This window comes from Ochotona curzoniae, unplaced genomic scaffold, assembly GCF_017591425.1.
Source record: "Ochotona curzoniae isolate NIBS_2020 unplaced genomic scaffold, NIBS_Ocur_1.0 contig_4502, whole genome shotgun sequence".
NCBI classification, from domain to species: domain Eukaryota; kingdom Metazoa; phylum Chordata; class Mammalia; order Lagomorpha; family Ochotonidae; genus Ochotona; species Ochotona curzoniae.
This window is the reverse complement of record NW_024466308.1, coordinates 1,249,454-1,266,672: the sequence shown is the minus strand read 5'-3', so window position 1 is coordinate 1,266,672 and position 17,219 is coordinate 1,249,454. Positions and strand designations below refer to the sequence as shown.

Sequence of the window (17,219 nt, the reverse complement as noted above, 5' to 3'; positions counted from 1 at the left end):
CTGTTTGCCTCCCAAAGCCAGAGGCGCCAGCGCCAGGATCTTCTCGCAGCCATCCCCACCTCCAGCAGCAGGGAACACAGCTGCTTCCAGGACCTTGGCACGGGGAGCAGAAAGTGTGTCAAAGTGGAGACCCTGGGCCCGGTGCCGTAGCCTAGTGGCTAAAGTCATCTTCTTGCAACCACCAGGATCCCATATGGGCGCTGGTTCGTGTCCCGGCTGAAATCCCAAACTCTGCCAGGGTGTCACGTGTTGGGGCGGCGGGGGCCCAAGCCCTTGAACCACAGCTTGCCGAGGGTGTGCAGCTGCCAGGAGCTGGAGTCAGGCCCCCCCGGGGTGCTCTGATGTGGGGATGTGTGAGCGTCTTTAACTGGCTGTGCCTGGGCCTCCCAAGCCATCCCTCCCTCTTCCCGCAGCCACAGACGCGTGGCTCCCTGCTCGCCCGGCCCTCGCTGGTGAATTCAGGCGCCCTAGTCTGAGCTAGCTCAGCGCCGATGCCCCCTGGCCAGGGCTGGCACACAGCAGGGTTGTGGAATGAATGACGGCTTCAAAAACAAAGCACCACCCAGAAAAACAGAAAGTTCCCCCTGCTGGGTTACTCTTCCCATGGCCATGACAGCCGGGGTTGAGCCAGGAGCCTGGGCCCCCGCGTGAGGACTGCGCAAGGGGGGACCCAGGCCCTGGGCCTCCCAGAGGCTGTGCAAGGAGCTGGATGGGAAGTGGGGCAGCTGGGACAACACCTGGCATTTGAACATGGGGTGGCTGAGTGGAGGAATGTTCTGGAGTGAAGGAGACATGGAGGTCTGGGGCGAGGTGGTGATGGGGGCACTTCCTGGACGATGTGGCTGTGCCTGGGCAGGGCCACCACACCAGGACATCATGACCCTTTGGGGCAAGCAGGTGGAGGGGGCGCCTGACTGGGGCCTGTGCCGAGAGCTGGGCCCTTTCCCGTGGTGGTGGTGGGGGTAGCTGGCTGGCCTCTGCCCAGAGCAGAAGACAGGAAACGGATGAAATGGAAGGTGGGCCGGCGGGGACGAGGAAGGAAGTGTGCCTGGGCCAGGACCGCACCCACCTGCTGAGGGCCTGGTAACGCAGGGACCAGACCCAGCTTGCCCAGCTCGCCCAGCTGCCCTCCACGGGCCGGGACAGGTCCAGCGGGGCTGGGAGAGCATGCAGGCATGGGCTGAGTCAGAGGGAGGCGGCAGCCACAGTTCCACCCTCTGGAGCAGCTATCCCGCTCGGAAATGGCCCCCAAGATGGGACGGGCGTGGGTACCACTCGCCACAGCCGCCTCGCACAACACAGGGCACTGTGGCTTCGGACTTCCTGCGTATAGACGCGCCTTTCGTCTGCTGGGACAGTCCAGAGCTGCCCCTGTCACCCACGTGGGAGACCTGGAGGAGCTTCCTGGCTCCTGGCTGTGGCCTGGCCAGTCCCAACCGCTACGGCCATTGGGGGGAGTGAACCAGGGAACAAACTCCCAGTTTATTTCCTGAATTCTCACTTTCCACTAGATTTTTAAAAATAATCTTATTTTTTTTAAAGTTACTTATTTTTTATTGGAAAGACAGATATACAGAGAGGAGAGACAGAGAGATCTTCCATCCCATGATTCACTCCCCAAGCATCTACAACGGCTGGGGCTGAGCCGATCCGAAGCCAGGAGCCTCTCCCGGGTCTCCCACGCGGGTGTAGGGTCCCCAGGCTTTGGGCCGTCCTCCACTGCTTTCCCAGGCCACAGGCAGGGAGCTGGGTGGGAAGTGGGAGCAGCCAGGACACGAACCGGTGCCCTTATGGGATCCTGGTGGCTGCAAAGTAGGGACTTTAGCCACTAGGCTACTGTGCTGGGCCCAAAAATAATAAATGTTAAAAAGTAAGTAAATAAACGAATAAAAAAACCTGGGGCTGCTGCTTTCTGTAAGCAAAAGCAGAAAGTCTGAGGCCAGGCCTGGCCCTGCCCACCCCAGGACTCTGTTCTGTCACCTGAGAGCCACACCAGCTGCTTTTCCTCCTTTGCTCTCCGTGTGTGGCTGGCTGCTCCTGGCAGGGGGCTGGGAAGTCGCACCTCTGGAATCTGGCACATGAAGGATGGCCCCAAACAAGTAAACACAAAACTGGGCGAGGGAGGGCGAGGGGGCCGGGCTCCTGGGGATGACGGATGTGGCTGTCACAGGCGCCCGGCCCCCTCCCCGCCACCACGCGGAGCTGGCGCCTGCGGCCCCAGGGCTGCTCCACTTTTGCCCAGCTGCTCCTGATGGGCCTGCAAGCTGTTCCTGACCCCTGTGTCCGGCGCCTCCCCTCGAGCACGCACCCCAGCAGCAGCCGGTCTGGGTTGGAGGTTCGCAGACTGTGAGACCCCTTAGCCGCCCCCCAAGTGTAAATACTGCTGAGGGTTCCCCTCACTCCCTCTTTCTTTAAGGGGCTGGAGTTGTGAGTAGCTCAAGTTGCTGCCATAGACACCAGCATCTTGCACGATCGCAGGTTCGAATCCCGGCTGCTCCACTTCCCTTCGTTTTCCGCTGCTGCACCTGGGAAAGCAGTGGGACGCCTGGACCCCCGGAGAGACCCAGGAGAAGGTGTTGGCTCTTGGTTCTTGTGTCCGGCACAGCCCTGGGTCCTTATAGCCATTTGGTTGGGGAGCGTGTCCGGCACAGCCCTGAGGAGCGGGGTCGAGCAGTTGCTGGACCCATTTTAAAGATGGGGAAATTGAGTTTCAGTAAGTACTCAGGAGGGTGTGGGGGTGGGGGAGAGGAGGGGCCCCTCGCCAGGGTCCGCTTGTGGGTGATTTGGAAGTGAGAAGGCATGAATGCAGCCAGGACTTGGGGTGTCCTGTGCAGGTGGCCGAGGCCCAGGCATCGGAGCGCCCCCAGGGCTGCCCCCGCGGCTTCTCCCGGCCGGTCGGGAAGCCTTGCCCGCGAGGAGAGGCGTGGTGTGGCCCGAGGTGCGGTGAGCAGGAAGGAATAGACGGATGCACAGATGCACAAAGACGGCCAGGAGATCCCACCAGAGGGACGGGGCCGTGGGCCGAAGTGGCAGTTCCTGCGCCACCCCCGCTGCCACCCAACCCGCGCCACTCGGGAAGAGCCAGGAGCCGTGTGGCACAGGCACTTCCGCCCCTCGCCACTTGCCCGCCCGTTCACGCTCCTTTTAGATGTATTATTTAATTATTAGAGAAGCAGAGAGAGAATCTTCCAGGCCACTGGCGCACTCGCCAGCTGCCCGCGCCAGCCAGGGCTGCGCTGGACTAAAGCTGGGAGCAGGGACACACATCACGTTGCAGTTACCTGGTTAGAGTCCTGGCTGTTGCACTTTTTAAAAAATATATATTTATTTATTTTTATTGGACTGTTAGATATACAGAGAGGAGCAGAGACAGAGAGGAAGATCTTCTGTCCGATGATTCACTCCCCAAGCGTCAGCAACGGCCAGAGCTGAGCTGATCTGAAGCCAGGAAAGAGGAGCCTCTTCCGGGTCTCCCACGTGGGCGCAGGGTCCCCAGGCTGTGAGCCGTCCTCCACTGCTTTCCCAGGCCACAGGCAGGGAGCTGGATGGGAAGTGGGCTGCCAGGACACAAACTGATACCCATGTTGGGATCCTGGCACTTGCAAGACGAGGACTTAAGCTGCTAGGCTACCTCTGCGGATCCACTGCTGTTCTGTTGAGTGATAGATATGGAGAGCAGCGGCTCAGGACACGGCCCACCCCAGGGTCACAGGGGCTGGGGGTGAGGAGTCAAGTCTTTCCAGAAAGTTCAGCTCCTGAGTGCCCCCTCCTGGGGCCTGAAGGACGCGGCAGAGAGAGACGCTCATTTAGAGAGACGCTCTCGCCTTCGTTTCCTTCTGCTCCACTTCCCTAACGGCCACAGGACCCAGGGCTGGGCCAGCCTGGAGCCGCGAGTCCGGAGCCCCAGCTGGGTGTCCCAGGCAGATGGCAGAGGACCCAGGGCTGGGCCAGCCTGGAGCCGCGAGTCCGGAGCCCCAGCTGGGTGTCCCAGGCAGATGGCAGAGGACCCAGCGCTGGAGCCCTCCCCTGCTGTCTCCCAGGGATGCTGGGGGAGCCGGCTGGCAAGAGGGACCCAGGGCACCCCAAGCAGGTGATCCCATGTGGCACCCGGGGAGGGGTGGGCGATCTCCAGCAGCTTAACCTGCCAGGCCACAGGCCGCCCTCCAGCCGGGGGCACTGAGGCTGGGGCTGCCGCGGGAGCTGCCTCGCCCTGTGCCTGGGACGCGCGGGGAAAGCCGGCACGAGGCATTTGCAGGGGGGTCGGGGTCAGGGTCGGGCTTGGGGCAGTCGTGTTGCTCAGCAGTCATGTGACCTGGCACTCCGACAGCCCCGCAGGATGTGGCAGGGACCAGGGGCCTTCCCTGGGCAGCGGGCACCACTGTCCTGGCGCAGCTCCGGCTGCCTCCCCACACGCTCCTACTGAGGTCACCGCAGGTGCCCAGCACACGAGGTCTGCCCTCCGTGCGGAAGCTGCTCTCACTCCCACCACGCTAACGGACTAGACAGTGCTTCCGGGCCTGGTGTGGTAGCCTAGTGGTTAGATCCTCGCCTTACACGCACCAGGACAATGCTCCCTGCTCATGAGCCTGAGAAAGCAGTGGGAGACCCGGATGGAGGCCCTGGCCACGCGGCACTCTGCGGCTGGGACAGTGGGCACACCTCTCACCCTGCCCTTCAGAGACCCAAAGACAAAGCCGGATGAGGACAGACACAGGGAACTTGGGTTCCTGGACATTTATTGCAACAAGTAACAAGTCACAACTTAAGAAACACAAGAGCCTTCTTCACACAGGAACGGAATGTCCTTTAGGTCCCACGGAGCACCGAACACGAACACCCGAGTGGGCCACTCCGAGCGCTGGGACGTGCGCGTGCGCAGTGGCCGACGGCCGAGCGCCGTCCCCACTGCCGTCCTCGCGGGGGGAGGCCCTGCAGAGGCAATGACAGGAAACTCAGTGACCGCCCCGAGGCCCTGCACCTGCTACGCCACGGCACAGGGCGTCCAGGAGCGAGCAGGGCCGCAGGGCAGCCCAGGACGGCACCTGCCTCCAGGCGCCAGCGCCGTGTGCGGTGCCGGGCAGGGTGGTGGGTGGCATGTCTGTGGAGCGTTGCCCGGCGTCTGCAGTGTGTACCAAGTCCTCCTCGGTGCCTCCCAGGCCAGGCGGGTGGCACTGGCCCAGCAGGCGCTCTCCACGGCGGCTCAGGGACCCTCAAGTCCCTCCCTCACAGAAAGTTCTGGAGCTTGGCAGTGGAGCACACGCGTGGCACCACCACCTTGGGTCCCGTGCTGATTCGGAAGGACTCCCTGCGGAGGGGTCTACGCACCCCTGGTGGACAACGCGGGCGGACTCCCTGCGGAGGGGTCCACGCACCCCTGGTGGACAACGCGGGCGGACTCCCTGCGTCCACGCACCTACTTGCCGGCCCGCTTGTGGCGATACATTTGCATCATGCGCTGGCGGAACACGTCGAACGTGTCCTGCTGCTGCCCGTCGGCCCCCAGGCCCTCCCCTCCCGAGGCCGTGCCCCTGCAAGGAAAGCAGCAGTGAGCTGTGCCCCTGAGCCCAGACACGGGGCTCCCGACGGACGGGGAGTGCGGGGCACCACCCACAGCGGTGCTGGCCCCCGAGGGGCAGGAGGCGTGCAGGGGAAAGGAGTGCCCGCTGTGGAGGCTGAGGGAGGGTGGGGGGCAGGAACACTGGGCATGTATCTCCCAGCTGCTCTCCTGCCTGCTGTGCGCTTCCGGAAACGGGCCAGGGTCCTACGGCCTCTACAAGGGTGACCCACCCATGCGGCTGAAACGCCAGGCAGACGGCAGACGTGTGTGTGTGTGTGTGTGTGTGTGTTACGCAGCGCGGGATGCCCGGCCCCCGCGTACATGCTCACGGGCTCCTGGATGCCCTTCCCGCAGGAGCCCAGCCCCCGGCCCTCCTGCCAGCCCATCTTCTGTAACATCTGGAAGCCGAGGTTCTTGTCGGTCAGCTTCTGCTGGACAAACTCAAGGTCCTTGGGTTTCTGTGGAGACAGGACAGCCGTGCATGCGGCCCCCAGGAAGGGCCGGCCATCAGGTCTCCTCCGGGCCAGGACTGGGCGCCCCCCGAGATGCTCTGATCCCTAGCCCCCCGCAGCCACAGTTTGCTGCAGGATCCCTGAGTGGGGCGGCACGCTCGCTTGCTACCAGTCAGAGCTCACAGGCTGCTGCCCAGCAGCCCAGCGCAGGCCCTGGGAGCAGAACCACAAAAGGTGGAAGCCCCCACCACAGGGTCAGCGGGGGTGATGCAGAGCGGGCACCTGGGAGGGCAAGGTGGTCCTGCGGTGACCCGGTGGGCACAGCCCGAGGCGGGCAGCAGGTGAGGGAGAAGCCAGCACGTGGAGGCCACAGCCGTGAGGGTTGCGTGTGACCTCCACCTCTGGCCCCAGCAACTGCAGAGCAGCCCACTCCACAGACACGAAGCATGGCCATGGCCTAAGGCCCAGGGCCTGGCCCTCAGCCCGGGCACGCCGGCTCAGCAAGAACACCTCAGGGAACACAGCGGCGTCCCCCGGAAGCTGTGACCGGGTGGGACGCCCACACTGCCTCACGCCAGCCTGACGCCGGCACAGCCACCTGCAACTGGCCCTCACACCGCTCCCCGTTCCTGACACCCCGGCCTCGCATGGGGTGCCCTTCAGCTCGATCGCATGCAGCCCACCTTCCCCCGGCCGCTGCTGTCCCACTGCAGTCTAAGCTGGCCTCAGGGCTGGCGCACTGGCCTAGCAAGTTAAGCCACAGTCTGCAAAGCTGACATCCCATATGGGTGCCAGTTCGAGAGCCTGCTGCTCCACTTCCCACGCAGCTCCCTGCCTGTGGCCTGGGGAAGCAGTGCAGCAGGGCTCCTGGCTCCTATCGGCTCAGCTCTAGCTGCTGCAGCCATCTGGGGAGTGAACCAGCAGTGGGAGACCTTCTCTCCGTAAAGGGATGCAGGGCTGCCTTCTGCTTCTGTCCACATGGTCTGCTGCTGACGGGGGCTGCCCTGGGCCTCTGCCCACGCTCTCTCCTCCCGGCCCGGGTCCCCCAACTCGGCTGCGCCCTCCCCAGGGCCACTGCTGTGGGCTGTGCTCACCCTGCCTCGGGCTGGCCAGCGGGGGCCTGGCACAGAGCAGGTGCTGTGTGGAGTGTGGACACGGCCCCCCATGCCACTGGCCCTTCCCGTAACCCCGTCCCGGCACCCAGGGGATGGCTGCCCCTCGCGGGGCCTCGACTCACCTTCTTCCTGGCGGCGGGCCGGCCCCGTGGCCTGTCGTAGGCGATGCGCACGGGCTCGTGCACTGGAAGACAAAGGACACGCGTGTGCACCCAGGGGTGCACTTCCTCCTGCTGGGCCGGGCGGGGAGTTGCAAGGTCATGCACAGGTCAGGGAGACGACCCACTGGGAAGTGAGCCTGCTGCAAGGTCAGCGATGCTGTGGCCACAGGCCGTGACTGGAGGGGTGCCTCCCAGTTCCCCACCGCCTCACAGAAGGCACCCTCTGCGCCCGTGTCCTGCGCCCGGCCAGCAGCCAAACCCCAGGGCCGGGCTCCCTGTGGGCTGCCTCGCCCTGGGAGAGTACGCTGCAACACGGGACTTGGTCACGCGGGGCGCGGTGAAGGAGTGAGGCACGACGTGTCCCCAACCCTGGCTCCTGGCAAGGCACTGGAAGACGGCCCAGGGCCTCGGGCCCTGCCACCCCCAGGCGGGAGACCCGGGTGGAGCTCCCAGCCTGGCCCCGCTGGCTGTTCAGGCACTTGGGCGGCGCAGCAGCGCGCAGGCGGACCCCTGGCTCTGGCACAAGGCCTCAGGACGCTCCCAGCAACAAGGAGGGAGTTTTATTCAGTGTGAACTGGCAGCCGTGCTGTGCCCACCTGCTGCCCGCGACTGCGCAGTGGGCTCGAGACTCAAGTCCAGGCTGCAACTTTCTAGCTCAGAGCACCAGGCGGCTTGTCCGCCACGTCCAGGCACGGGGCTGCAAGACGCTGGTGCGCTCGGCCGGCCTGGCTCTGCCTCACTGCCCACGCAGCAAACAAACTCAGGGCTTCCAAAGCCACAACCGCTCCGCCATGAGACACGGACCGAAAGCCTTCACGTGAACTCGGACCTTGACCAACTCGGCCTGGACCGCAGCATGATGAAATACATTGTTTTCAAGTTTTCTTTCTGAGGGAGAATGCTACATGTGCGGGAAGGGAGGCGAGGAAGGCGGGGCGGAGGAGAGCCCGGAACTGACCACAGGTAGGAGCACTGGATGCCCACGCACCCTCAGAAGCGGCCTCACCCTCAGTGGGAGCTGGGATACGCTGTGCCCTGCCTACGAGAAGGGGCAGCTCCCATCGCAGGGCAGGAGGCCCTGCCAGGCCCCAGCGGGCAGAGCAGCGGCCCTGGCGGAGAGCTCAGCTACAGCCCAAGGCTTCCCTGCCTCACTGCCATGACAGAAAGCTGGAGTCACCATTCGGGGCCTTCTCTGGGGGCTCAGAGGCCCCACCCCCAGGGCACAGGCTGGCTCAACTGGGTGCAGCTAGAGCGGGCACACCTGTCAGCACGTGCAGACCCAGAAGCCCCCACACCAGTGTACTGTGGCTCCCCAGGGCTGGGCCTGAGGCCGGCAGCACCCACGGCCCCACGGGGGCTCCCAAGGGCTGGGCCCGAGGCCGGCAGCACCCACGGCCCCATGGGGACTCCCCAGGTGCACACACCCAGCAGAACCATCTCAGATGGGACACCCAAGGCCAGTGGCCCTCACGCTGTGCCGGCCACCCTGGAGGCAGCGGTGGGTGCCATCCCAGGTCAGCAGGGACGCTGGCAGGCTCCTTAGGGACAGTGAGGCTGTCAGAGGGTCTCTGTCATCCCCAGCCGGCGGGCACTCACCCTTTGGTTCCTGCACGAGGCACACCCTCTTGGGGGCCGGGATCAGGCCGACCCGCAGGGACTTGCTGCTCATCCTCTTCCGGGGGAAGCAGCTGCCCAAGGCGGGCTGGGACTGGCCGGGCCCCGCGGCCGGCTCACCCTCAGCGGCCGCTCCCGGGAGGCCGTCGGCACAGGGGCTACCCTCCGAGCCCTCGGCCCTTCCTTGGCGACCAGGGGCCTCCTCCTCCTCCTCGTCCTCGTCCCCCTCCTCCAGCGCCGCCGTGGGGCTCCTGGGTCCAGCCTCCTGCTGGGCGGCCTCGGGGTCCGCCAGAGTCTCCATGCTCTTGTGGTCAGTGTCAGCGTGGAGGGCGGTGGGAGAGGAGGTGAAGCGCATGGACGGGCACAGTTCAAACACTTTCTTGCGGTAGAACTTGAAAGCGGAGCTGTCTGGGTCACGTAGGAACCTGGCCAGGAGGGAAGCACACGGGTTAGCCGGGGCTGGGTGCAGGAGACATGAGGCAGCGTGCAGCGTGTACCCCCCAGTACAGCCAGGGCAGGCTCGGGAGCTCCTGTGAGACGGGCCGAGTGGGGGTCAATCTGGGGGCCGTGTCCGGCAGGGGGTGGAGGAGCAAGGGTGTGGACGGCCGGGCTTCCAGCTGCACACTGGCTCTCTGGCCCCTCACACTCCCAGGGTGGACTGTGTCCAGGCTGGTCCTTCCACAGTTGGGCGGAGCCCCCTAGAGGCCAGTCGCCCACCAGGGTTCCCAAGGCCATTAGGAGGGCTCAGCTTTAAGGGCAACAGGACCACTGCCTCCCGGGGCAGGACAGAGACCACCCCCAGGGAGGACAGAGACCACCCCCAGACAAAAGCAGCTGTGATGGGACAGAAGACGGGAAACTTCTATATGTGGTGCTGAGTGACAGAACAAAGGTGCTCAGAGGGGGCTGCGGCCGGCAGGGTGCTGGACCGAGTGCTGCGTGGCAGGCCCTCCGTGGGGAGCCCCAGTTCTCCACTCCTGCCTGGCCGTGGCTGCTGCAGGCATTTAAGGGGTCAACTAGCAGAGAAGAGATTCTTACTCTTTTAAACAAAAGCACTAAAAGGCACCGCTCAGGACGCCCACACCCCACGCCCAAGCCCAGGGTCCTTCCAACACCGTGGTGGCCCCAGTTGGGGGTCCAGGCTGTGAGTGTGGGGGGCAAAGCTCAGCTCATACATCTGGGTGCCACACAGTGGAGTGGGCTCGATTCCTGTCCGAGAAGAGGTGTAACTTTTTGTCTCACATAGGCTCTGCAGCTGCCAGGCCGAGTGCCTGCCCCTCCATGGGGCTCCCAACTCAACCAAGGCCAACGGCAGTGCCCGTCACCTAGGTCCGCCTGGGGAAGGGTTACGCTGTCACTGCTCTGCTTTCCTGAGCTGACACCTGCTCAGCCCCTTCCGAGAGGCCTTCCCCGACACCCTGGCCCACAAAACACATGCTCTGGGGACTCGGAGCTGCTGCAGGGGGGCGCTGGCTAGGCCGCCCCGAGGGCTCCACGCACCCATGCGTGTGGTCAGAACAGAAACGCGGGGTGAGGAGCAGGCACTGGGGCCAGCTGGCACTGAGGGTTGGTATCTGGCTCCCCGCCCCTGCCAACGCTGGGATGCTCGGGTGACATGCTGAGGCCACCCTCCCAGCTCTCTGGCCTTGTCCAGCCCTGGCTGTCACAGGCTTCTGGGGTGGGACACACGGACAGGCCCTCTGTCTCTCAGGAAAAACCAGCAAGCAAACAAATAAACCAAGCCAGCAGGCGGGGAGGAGTGGGTGGCGGAAGGCACCACGTACCACAGGTCGGGGTTGTCGGCGCTGTTTTCTATGCTGAACTGTTCGATTTCCGGTCCCACCTGAGCCACGAACCTGGCCAGTTTCTCGGCAGTCTGCAGCGTCTTGAGGTCCACTGCGGAGCAGAAGGCCTGTGTTACAGGTGCGGGCACGGAGCCAGGCTGCGTACACCCACTGCAGAGGTCCTGCGTGTGGCCCGACCTGCATCCGGGGCCTGCAGGGGACGCTCTGCTGAGGCTGGCTGCGGGGAAGGCTGGCCGGCAGCTGTGGCCTCCGCTCTGGGAGCCTGGCCACCCCCTGGGCTCAGCACACACAGCCTCGGGGTGACCCCGGAGGCGCGGGCAGGGTGGCCTGGGACAGGGCAGTCACCAGGCAGGTGCTGGGGACATGTGGGGGGGGCACGCTGGTCACAGGAATGGCGCCAGGAGGGGGAGACGCGCCAAGTCGCTGAGCTCAGGAGACACTTTGCAGAGAACATGAGAAAGACAGGCCTTGGAGGAGGCAGAAGATGGGGAGGCTCCTAGCGGGATGCGGACGTTAAGAACCCCTTGTCTGTCATCTCTCCCCAGGCGACTCGGTGTGACACAGTGAGGTGCTGGCACCGAGTCCTTGCGGGAGGACCCAGCGTGGCCCACAGCTGCCCTGGCCGCCTGCACGGGGAGCACACACACAGCCTGCCAGGGGAGACGGGTGTGCCAGGTCTGTCTGGGCCCTGTCGCCACGCCTGCCACCTCTCCCTCGGGTTCCGGAGAGACCCCGGGGATGTCAAGATTGGGACCTAGGAGGGAACACGCACCGTCGGCGGAGAGGCAAGGAGAGGAAGCTCGGGGGACTCCAGCCGGCTCGGGGGTCGGCCCCGCGGCTGGGCCGGGCGGGCAGCCCTGGGCGGCATCGTGGGTATCGAGTTTTGCCGGGGAGGTGCCCGGGGCCTGCCGGCCGGGGGGCTTGAGGCCCGAGGCCACGGGGGTCTGAGTCCCGGCGGTCACCCGCTTGGCCTTCCAGCCGCGGAGCCCCTGCGGCCGCAGGGGTCCCCGGCGTTGCCAGGGCTGCAGCTTCTTCTTGAGGCTGCGCACCGCCCGCGCGTACAGCATGGCCCGCACTGCACACTCCACCGCTGTGGGCTTCTGCCCGCCGCCCGCTCCTCGCAGGGTCTGGCTCAGGCGCTGTGTTTCTGCCAACTTCAGCTTGTAATACTTATACTCCAGGCTGTCTTCATCCGAGAGAAACCTAGGGCACAGAGGGCACAGTGGGGCCCGGGTGACACCGCCACCAAGCAGGGACCGAGGCTGCAAGCTGAAGCGGTGCCTCCTGGAGCACTCGAGGCTTGCAAGAAACAAGGACTCCAGCCAAAGGCATCGGGGCCGGGGCTGTGGCACAGTGGGCAAAACCACCACATGGGGTGCAAGCCGGCACCACACACGAATGTGGGTTCATGTCCTGGCAGCTCCACTTCCCATCAGCTCCCTGCCTGCAGCTTGGGAAAGCAGTGCAGGACGGCCCAAAGCCTGGGGACCCTGCACCCGTGTGGGAGACTCAGAGGAGGCTCCTGGCTCCTGGCTTGGGACTGGTGCAGTCACTTGGGGAGTGAACCAGCAGATGGAAGATCTTTCTCTCTGTCTCTCCTTCCCTCTGTAGATCTGCCTTTCCAATAAAAATAAGTAAATCTTAAAAAAAAAGGAAAAGACAAGGTGGAAAAGATGTTTGGTTTCTGACTTACAGAGAGAAGGAGAGTCAAAGACAGCTCGGTGCTCTGCATCCTGGGGGGCTCATCTCCCACAGGAAGCCCAGGCCCGGGGCCCCCACGACGCAGGAACAGACGTGGGGCAGCCCCCACAGCACGGCAGCGGCCCCAGGCAGGAGTGAGCGGGGACCTACCAGTAGGCAGGGTCCTCCTGCAGCTCGGCTCTCTCCTTGGGGGACAGGCTGCCCTCGACGACCCGTGCCACAAGCTGCTCGATGGTGGCCGCCACCTGGTGGTCTGCTCGCTGGGGGACGGCTGCAACACACACACGGTGGCTTTGTGGACAAGCTCACCACACACCGTGCCGCCGAGGGGTGGCTGCAGGAGCGAGAAGGGCCTGCACACTGTCGCTGGCCACCACAACGCGCGGGCCAGGATGGCACGTGAGGGTCAAGGCCAACTTATCAGAGAGAGGTGGTCACAGGGAGAGACACAGTGGGGGAGCTGAGAAAGTTGGGGCGACCCAGACCTCTCCCTGGGCCCCCGGAGAAGCTAACAGGGGCTAGGGGTAGCGAGTGGGCCTTCCTTCCTGGGCACGGCTCGTGGTCTGGGCTGGGTACGTGTACCGGGGCTGCGGGGCTGGGTACGTGCACCGGGGCTGCAGGGCAGGGGAGAAGGGAACCTCAGCCGGGGCTGACAAAGGGCCCAGGAGAGTACAAAGCCCCCACAGTGCAAGGACACGCCCTTCCGTCTCATTCCCAGAGGGGCGTCTGAGGGTCCCCGGGGCACAGGAGTCCTGTCACTCTCCAAAAATACAGACGGGCACGCTCAGCTCCCAGGGTGCGGGTGCCACCCTGAACCCATGGCAGTGGAACATCAGTGAGGAAGGTTGCCAGCTGCACTGACCATCGACACGGTGTGGACCGCTGGTGCCCCATGCCGCCCTGGCAGCGCCACGTGGCAGCTCCTGGCAGTGCGTCAGCTGAGGGCTGGCCTGCAGGAGCCCAGCTCTACTGGAGGAGGGGAGTGGATCCGTCCTGGACAAGGTCCCTGAGCATTCGGGGACTTGGCTGTGTCTGAGGGGACTGGACCAGGTCTCAGTTCCAAAACAGAGGTGGGGTGCCGAGCCCTGACCTTCTCTGGTCGCCGTGCTTTCTGCTCAAAGCCGAAGCACACGTGTGAAACCTGCGAGCAGCCAGCACAGTGGCTCAACAGGCCAAGCCTCCACTTGCAGCCCTGGCACCCCAGACAGGCGCTGCTTCCCACCCAGCTCCCTGCCTGTGGCCTGGGAAAGCAGTGGAGGACGGCCCACAGCCTTGGGACCCTGCACCCATGTGGGAGACCTGGGAGAGGCTCCTGGCTCCTGGCTCTGGATCGGCTCAGCTCCGGCCGCTGCGGCCACTTGGGGAGTGAACCAGCAGGTGGAAGATCTTTTTCTGTCTCTCCTCCTCTCTGTAAATCTGTCTTTCCAATCAAAACGTAAACAAAACAACAGGAGACATCCCAGAAAAGGGCGATGCGCCAGGCACCCACACGGGCAGCCCCGGCCGCGCACCGCGCCCTTACCGCTGCTCGCGCGCTGCGGAGCCGCGACCTGGACTTGGGGCGTGGTGGGAAGAACCACCTCCTCTGGCGTGGGCTCGGCCGGGGCCTTCTTGACCCGCAGCGGGCAGCCGCTGGCGAGCAGCCAGGCCTTCAGATGCTCTACGTACTCGCGTCCAAACAGCATGGAGTCCTCGAAGTTGGGGAAGGCGGCCGGGGAGGGGGCTATGTCTTGCAGCCCCACCGCTTCCAGAATTTTCTCCTGGCGGAAAGACGAGGCCAGGGAGAAGGTCTGGCCCAGGAGGGCCAGAGACTTGCGGCAGAGGGAGTTGGTGGTCTCCAGGGCCACGGCCAAGTCCAGGGGGCTGGTGAGGGTCTTCATCTTGACGCTGAGCTCGTAGGCGTTGCAGGCCATGAGCAGCGGCGTGGCGCTCTTCAGCAGCCGGTCCTGCAGCCGCATCATGTACTTGTCGAAGGGCTTGACGACCTCAAAAAAGCAATTTTTGGTCTTCACGGCACCTCTGTCCAGGAGCAGGTTCAAAAACTCATTGTCCACCCGAGGCGTCTTGAGGGCCGCGTGCTTTAAGAACTTGACGGTGAAAAAGCAGAAGTCGCGGTGCTCGGGCCGCAGGGAGCATTTGAAGGAGGCCAGGGTTTTGGCGCAGGTCTCCGTCTCAAGTTCAAACAGGGTGTGGAAGAGCTGCGAGAACTTGAGGTCGTCCTTGACGGTGTGGAAGCCCGCCCACCTGATGATCTCCAGGCCGAAGTGGGAGAACACGTCGGCCTTGTCCGCGGCCTCGCAGCGCGTCCTCCTGCGCCGGAAGCGAGCGCCCTTCAGCTCCAGCCCCGGCGGCACCTGCTGCGCGGGGAACTGGAGCTCTTCCGGTCCTGGCACATCTGGGCTGGGGCTGTTTTTCTGGCTTTGGCTCGTGCCCTGAGCTTTGGGGCTCACCCGACTGACTGAGGGTCCTTTTTTGGAGCTGACATTCCTCAGAGAGCCCAGCTTTCCGGCGCCCGCGTCCGCAGGGAGCAGGCCCCGCGCCTCCAGGAGGCCCAGCTCGTGGCCTCTGGGCTGGCCCTGGCCACTGGCGGCCCTGAGCAGCGCCTCGGTCTCGCCCCGACTTTCTTTCTCCAAAGCCTCCTTCTCCAGCACCCTGGGGAGGCTGAAGGGCCCCAGGCCGCGGGTCGGCCCGAGGCCACACGCCTGCGGCCAGGCCTGCTGGGCCGCCACGTGCTCCCAGGAGCCACGCAAGGCAAACTGCCGGTCCTGGAGGCGCAATGTCCCCGCCTTCTGGGGGCCCAACACCTGCTCCTGGGCGTCAGGGTGCGACAGTTCCAGGGTGCGGGCACCTTCTTGGTGGAAGCAGCTGTCACCGCCGCAGGCTGGGGTGCCGGGCCTAAAGGCGGGCCCTGGGAACACGCCTCCGCGGCCCGCCTCGCTGGAGGGGCCCAGGAAGCCGCCGTGGAGGCCCTGGTACACCTCCGCCCTGGGTCTCGGGAGCGTCCGCAAGATATCTGAAAAACACAGAACACCTCAGCGGACCAGACGCTGCCAACGACGGCCTGTGCGTAGCCAGCTGGCACCTTCTCTAAGATCCCATGCGTGCTTGGCACTGACGCGATGGGCACTGCGGGTCAAGCCACTGCCTGCGACTCCGGACCCACGTGGGCTGCTCCACTTCCCATCCAGCCCCCTATGTACACAGCATTTCTGTTGCACTGGGCACAGGTCACCCACCCTGGGAGGGGGCGGGGGCACGCAGCCTAGAGCAGGTGTCAGTCTAAACGCTCCGGTACCACCCTCAAGGGCCTGGGTTCGACGCCCAGCTTCAGCTTGGGACTCCAGCGACCTGCCAAGGTTGAACCCACGATGGGATTCCTGCCAGCCACGTGGAGAGGCCGCACTGCGTTTGGACCCCTGGCTTCGGCCTGGCCTAGTTTAAGCTGCTGGAGCCACTGTGGGGGGTCGTTAACCTCTCGCTGCCTCCCAAATTTAAAATAAAAGTTTTGAAAAATCGGGTGCCCCATTCTCTTGATACTAAACTTGGTACGTAGAAGGACAAGTACAAGTCGGATGCCAACACTGGGCACTTCCTGAGAGGCACCGGAGCTGCCCCAGGTCGTCCACCCTACCCCGAGCCAACCCGCCCCACAGTCACACAGCCCTGGTGGCATCTGGGCTTGAGTCCCCCAAGAGCAAGGACAAGGTGCTTGGGCCTCGAGTGACCTGGACTTGTTGAAGCGTGTCCAGGACATTCCATGTTTCTGTTCCTGTCTGCTAGCTCGCGGGCCGGAGGCGCAGTCCCTGTGCGGGGGCACCCGGGAGGCCACGGCCGTGCGCGACGCCACGCTCACCTCGGCTGCCCCACGGCTGCCCAGAGCGGCCCAGCCGCCTCTGTCAGGAAAGGACAGACTGAGGCGGGTGGAGGGGCAGGGCAGCCAGTGCTAGACAGGCAGAGAGAGAAGAAAAAGGGCGGGGGGAGGCTACGCTGCACACTGACCCGCGGTTACTCTCCTCCCTTGATGAAAGGACGTGGGGAGGGTCCAGCGCAGTAGCCTAGTGGCAAAAGTCCTCGCATTGCACGCACCGGGATCCCACATGGGCACCAGTTCACGTCCCAGCTGCCCTGCTGTCCACGCAGCTCATCTGTCCCTCCTGCCCAGCCCGCTCCCCACGCCTCCTCCGTCTACCTTGTGGTTTGAACGGCATCGTCTCGCCGCCAGCCTCGCCGCCGGGGTCCGCGTGGTACCGCCGGGCTTTCTCCTGCAGCACCGTGTCCAGGCTGCCCGGCGTCATTCGTCTGGCTGTCATGCCTTCCGTGCCTGCCGACAGGGGAGGAGACACGGACACAGTGAGAGGAGCCACGCTCTGCTCGCTCAGCCTACTGTGTGTGGGAGCCCTGGGGTGAGACGTGGGGGGCCGAGGAACCTTCCGGGAGCGCTCAGCCTGGAATCTAACCGGAGAGGTGGGAGCAAGGAGGCTAAACCTCTGCCCGTAACCGCCAGCATCCCATAGGGGCGCCAGTTCTAGTCCCGGCTGCCCCACTTCCCACCCAGCTCCCTGCCTGTGGCCTGGGAAAGCAGTGGAGGACGGCCCACAGCCTGGGGACCCTGCACCTGCGTGGGAGACCCGGAAGAGGCTCCTGGCTCCTGGCTTCAGATCAACTCAGCTCCAGCTGCTGTGGCCACTTGGGGAGTGAACCAGCAGATTGAAGATCTGTCTTCCTCTCTCTGTAAGTCTGTCTTTCCAATTCAAGTAATCTTTTTAATTGGTCTTTTTTTTTTTTTTATTAGAAAGTCAGACATGTGGGTGCAG

At 64.5% G+C, this 17,219-nt stretch overlaps 1 protein-coding gene across 1 annotated transcript; it reads right to left on the bottom strand.

Annotated features, from left to right (window-relative positions):
* Window positions 1-5,413: 5,413 nt before the first annotated feature.
* SUGP2 (SURP and G-patch domain containing 2) lies at window positions 5,414-16,929 on the bottom strand. Its single transcript, XM_040986217.1, has 9 exons — window positions 16,595-16,929; window positions 13,928-15,418; window positions 12,556-12,676; window positions 11,477-11,907; window positions 10,684-10,795; window positions 8,882-9,324; window positions 7,247-7,308; window positions 5,879-6,015; window positions 5,414-5,528 (listed from the first exon to the last, which is right to left on the bottom strand). Exons 1-9 carry the CDS (start codon window positions 16,713-16,715, stop codon window positions 5,414-5,416), a joined length of 3,033 nt encoding a protein of 1,010 aa, XP_040842151.1. The 5' UTR covers window positions 16,716-16,929.
* Window positions 16,930-17,219: the final 290 nt, after the last annotated feature.

Excerpts from the sequence above, each read along its gene's own strand:
- SUGP2 (XM_040986217.1), bottom strand. The coding sequence starts at position 16,715 with ATGACAGCCAGACGAATGACGCCGGGCAGCCTGGACACGGTGCTGCAG. Across the intron at positions 15,419-16,594 it reads GATGCCGTTCAAACCACAAG|ATATCTTGCGGACGCTCCCG; the intron begins GTAGACGGAGGA and ends TGTGTTTTTCAG. Across the intron at positions 6,016-7,246 it reads GGCCCGCCGCCAGGAAGAAG|AAACCCAAGGACCTTGAGTT; the intron begins GTGAGTCGAGGC and ends CTGTCTCCACAG.